This window comes from Vidua chalybeata, chromosome 6, assembly GCF_026979565.1.
Source record: "Vidua chalybeata isolate OUT-0048 chromosome 6, bVidCha1 merged haplotype, whole genome shotgun sequence".
Taxonomy (NCBI): Eukaryota; Metazoa; Chordata; class Aves; order Passeriformes; family Viduidae; genus Vidua; species Vidua chalybeata.
The window spans coordinates 27,939,219-27,943,582 of NC_071535.1; the positions used below are offsets into that span (position 1 = coordinate 27,939,219).

General features: G+C 51.5%; 1 protein-coding gene across 1 annotated transcript; it reads right to left on the reverse strand.

Annotated features, from left to right (window-relative positions):
* Positions 1-840: 840 nt before the first annotated feature.
* Positions 841-3,556, reverse strand: FOXG1 (forkhead box G1). Its single transcript, XM_053945748.1, has one exon. The coding sequence runs from the start codon at positions 3,207-3,209 to the stop codon at positions 1,830-1,832; it is 1,380 nt and encodes a 459-aa protein (XP_053801723.1). The 5' UTR covers positions 3,210-3,556; the 3' UTR covers positions 841-1,829.
* Positions 3,557-4,364: the final 808 nt, after the last annotated feature.

A 4,364-nucleotide genomic window follows, 5' to 3' on the forward strand; every position in this document is an offset into this window, starting at 1 on the left:
CAAGGCAGGGTGTCACGTGAACCCCCGGCGCCCAGCCTCCCTGCCATGGACTGCGCCTTCACCTCACCGTGCTCGGCTCCTGCCCCCCCCCCGCCCGGCCGAAGGGGCACAGCAGAGAGCCGGTTGCCAAAAAATACCGCTACTTTCACAATTGCTAAAGCCAAAGTGTCTGCAGCACGAAAAGTATATAAATACATACAGCCTAGATACTTCCGGAAGAGCCCTCCTTTAAGATAAGGGTTATATTTTATACACACACATATCATGGCTTGCTAAATTTGGTCAAACAATCATATGATAGCTGATAAGTGTATGTATATATGCACACATACACATCCTTCGCTAATATATCTCGAGTCATCATAGAGACGAAATTAATTTCTTTCAGCACAATAAGTCTTTGAATGCATTTCAGAGATTGCAGGAAGAACACGTACCTATACAATAATGCACCTTGGCTTTTTCCCAATGTGTGCTTATATACTTAAATTGTATATGTATGCATGTATATTTGCATACATATGCAATGCTAAGCATTTTCAGCCTAAGTCAGATTTTAGTGAAACACCCTACCTCCTACTAACAATTTTAAAGCAGACTTTATAAGAGTTCTGCCCCAAAATGGACATCAAAATAGTGGCCATGGTGTTTGACTAAATATCCTGATCTTTTACATTTGAAAATACTGCAGTTAAAGACAGCATGGGAGGGGGCGGGGGGGAGAAAGAAAGGAGCATGTGAAAAATGGTGGACTATGCAATAAGCAGCACTCTAATCTCACTGTAACTTTAAAGCCTCTGCCACATTAGGGTTAATAAAAGAGACAAAAAAACTATCAAGTATATATGAATTTAGCCTATTTTTTTATTTCTGTGTGTTCATAGTAAACATTTTTGTAAGTGACAAACACGGGCATATGACCACAGTATCACAATCAAGAAATTTTAAGACGACATTAACAATCACTCAAATTTATGCGGCTTTTGCGCAACACAGGTTACATATTTGCAAGGTTTACCTATAAGTACAATAGGTATTAACATTTCACTACATTTAGAAAAAAAATAAAGGTGACCTGTTAGTGACCACATACATCAAAATATACACAACACAAACTGAAGGCAATCATTAATTTTGTCCCCTTCTGATTCATTTGAATGGGCAGTGCTGAAAACTGAAATAATGTTGCTGTTTTTTAAATTACTTCGTACACTGAGTGCATTTTCTAAAACCCAATCTTTGGTCTAAAAGTAAACAAACAAACAAATGAACAAAAAAAAAAAAAAAAAAAAAAAAGCAATTCAGTAAAGAAGATAATAAAATAATAAATGGCCAAAACTAGATCTTGGGCATTTTTCAGTATTAATTCTGCTTAAATACAAATTATGTTTTAAGGTATTTTTATAGTTTTCATAAATTTAGTGGTTTGGTTTTTTTTTTTTTTTTCTTTCAAGGTCTGCACCCACCGACATATCCATGATAACTTATAATACTGCAAACATGGAGAATCGGGCGGCTTTTAGTGATAGACTTATCATATTTGAGTAAAAAAATTGCAAAAGCAGTCACTATTTAGATACACATTCTACTATAATTTTGTCTTCCAAACTTCATAGTCTACAATGCAATCTCCCCACATTGCACCTTGCTGACACTCCTCACCTTGGTGGAATAATAAACAACCCTAAAGACTGAACAAACGTACAGAAAATGGGGGACTTAATAAAAAATACCTGGACTTTTTTGTTTTGCTTTTTTTTTTCCTTTTAATTATCATTTACAATGCAAATGTGTGTAAAATGTTCACTTACAGTCTGATCCCATGGATGTTAATGTATTAAAGGGTTTGAAGAAGACCCCTGATTTTGATGTGTGAAATAATCAGAAAGTCCTCCGGAAAGTCCCGTTGTAAAACTTGGCAAAGAAGGTCTTAAGGACTCACAGGGGAGAGTGGAGGGCGCCTGTGGCGACGTGGAGGAGGAGGCTGCCCTGGCCGTCATTGAAGTGCTGCTTTGAGAAGTCATTGAAGGGTGAGGAACATGGGGGAAAAAGTAACTCGTCTGTCCTGCTAGGAGATTTACAGAGCAGGGATTTAGGGAATAGGTGCCGGAGCAGGGAACTGACAAGCCACACGGCACTGAGGCGGCCAGAGCTGCTGCTGTGAGGTGATGAGTGGCATAAGGTATCTCTCCATTGACTAGTCTATCAACACTTAACCCATTAGACGTGGAAAAGGAGTGGTTGTTTCCCAAGGAGTTTTGAGTCAACACTGAGCTGTAGGGCATGGGGTGGCTGGGGTAGGCGGACGTGGTCCCATTGTAACTCAAAGTGCTGCTGGCCCGGGGGTGGTGCAGGGAGAGGAAGGGGGACATAGGCCAGTACAAAGATCCTGCCCTATCCATGAATGTCAGTCCGGTAGAGGTGAGCCGGGCGCCCCGCTTAAAGGCCAGCTTGGCCCGAGAGGTGGTGGAGCGCCGGCGGAGCTTGCCGGTGGTGCCCCCGATGAAGACGTCGTCGCTGGAGGGGTCCAGCATCCAGTAGTTCCCTTTGCCCGGGTCGTCGTAGTGGCGGGGCACCTTGACGAAGCACTTATTGAGCGAGAGGTTGTGCCGAATGGAGTTCTGCCAGCCCTGCTTGTTCTCCCGGTAGTAGGGGAAGTTCTTCATGATGAACTCGTAGATGCCATTGAGCGTGAGGCGCTTCTCGGGGCTCTGCCGGATGGCCATCATGATGAGCGCGTTGTAGCTGAACGGCGGCTTCTCGTACTTGCCGTTCTTTTTCTCCCCCTCCTTCCCGCTCTCCCCGTCCTTGGTCCCCTCCGCCGCCCCCTTCTTCTCCTCGGCCGCTTTCTCCTTCTCCTCCAGCTCCGCTGCCGCCGCCGCTGCCGCGCCCGCTTCGCCTTTGCCCGCCAGCATGTCCGCCTTGGCCACCTCCAGGGCGCCAGAGGCGGTGGCGGTGGGGGGCGGCAGGAGGTGCTGCCCCTTCTCCTCGTCCTCCTCCTCGGCTGCGGCCGCTCGCTGGGGCTGCTGCGGCGGCGGGTGGTGGTGGTGGTGGTGGTGATGGTGGTGGTGATGGGGGTGGTGGCTGTTGTGGTGGCTGTGGCTGCTGTGGTTGTTGTCGCTCTGGACGGCTTCGGGCACCAGGCTGTTTATGCTAAAGGAGGATTTCGGCAGCATTTTCACTTCCTTCCTATCTCCCATGTCCAACATCACACACTAGTCTGAGGGGGAAAGTTGCGGCGGCTGAGGGACCTGCGCGCGGGGTAGCGGCGGAGGCGGCGGCCGAAGCGGTGGCGGTGGCCGAGGCGGCGGCGGCACCACCGGCGGCGGTGGCGGCGGCGGCGGCAGCGCAGTTGGACCGCAGTCTCAAGCGCTGGCAAGTCATGTAGTACGGACAGGAACCGCCGGGGAGGGAAAAAATAATAGTAATAATAATCACCGATCAGAGAAAAATCAAACCGAGTCGGAGCGGAGAAAAAAAAAAAAAAAGGTTAAAAAGGAAAAAAACCTTCTGAAACCTAAAAGAAAAAAAAAAAAAAAAGGCAACAACACACAAACACAGACACACCAAAAAAAAAAAAAAAAGCTACTTCATGGTGCCCGGTTCCCCCGGCACGGCAGCGCAGGGGGAGGCAGGAGGGAGCAGCAGCCGCCGCGGGCCGGCGCGGAGCGAGGCAGACGGGCGATACAGCCCGCCCCGGCCGCAATTAATTTCAGAGCTGCCGGCACGCACCGGGGCTGTAAAACATTTTTTGGTTTAACCTTTCCCACCGGCCGCCCAATCAGGGCCGGCGGCGTGCCCGCGCGTCTGCCCGCCCGCCGGCCAATGGCGGCGCGCCGCCCCGCCCCGTCCCGCCCCGCGCGCCCCGCCCCCGCCGCCGCCGCGGCTCCCGCGGCGCAGGGATACCGGCGCAGAGGCGCATCACCGCGCGGTGCGCGCGCCCCCCGCCCCGTGCCCCCCCGGCCGCCGCCGCGAGCACAAATCCCCCCCGCACCGAACAACTCGCGCCCGTCCCGCGGCGGCGGGCCCGGCCCGGCCCGGCCGCCCGTTCCCCTAGTTCCTCCGGCGGACTCAAGTTGCCACGATCCGCTTTGCCCCTTCCTCTGGCGGGAGGAGGCGCGGTGGGAGGTCGGGTGGGTGAAGCGTCCGCGGCACACCGGTGGCGGCGGAGGTACTACTTCGCGGATCCCGCCGAAGTCGCTCGGCGAATTTCTTTTCCCAGGCCCGATTATTTCTGTTTGTTATTTTGCCGAGGCAGAAAACAAAACAATCGTCCGGAGGGGACGCAGGCGGCGGGATGGGCTCGGGCTGCGGCAGCGGCCGGGGGCCGGACGCCGCTGCCCGCGGCCTGCCGGGGGAAGACG

Coding starts and splice junctions, on each gene's coding strand:
- FOXG1 (XM_053945748.1), bottom strand. CDS start 3,209: ATGTTGGACATGGGAGATAGGAAGGAAGTGAAAATGCTGCCGAAATCC.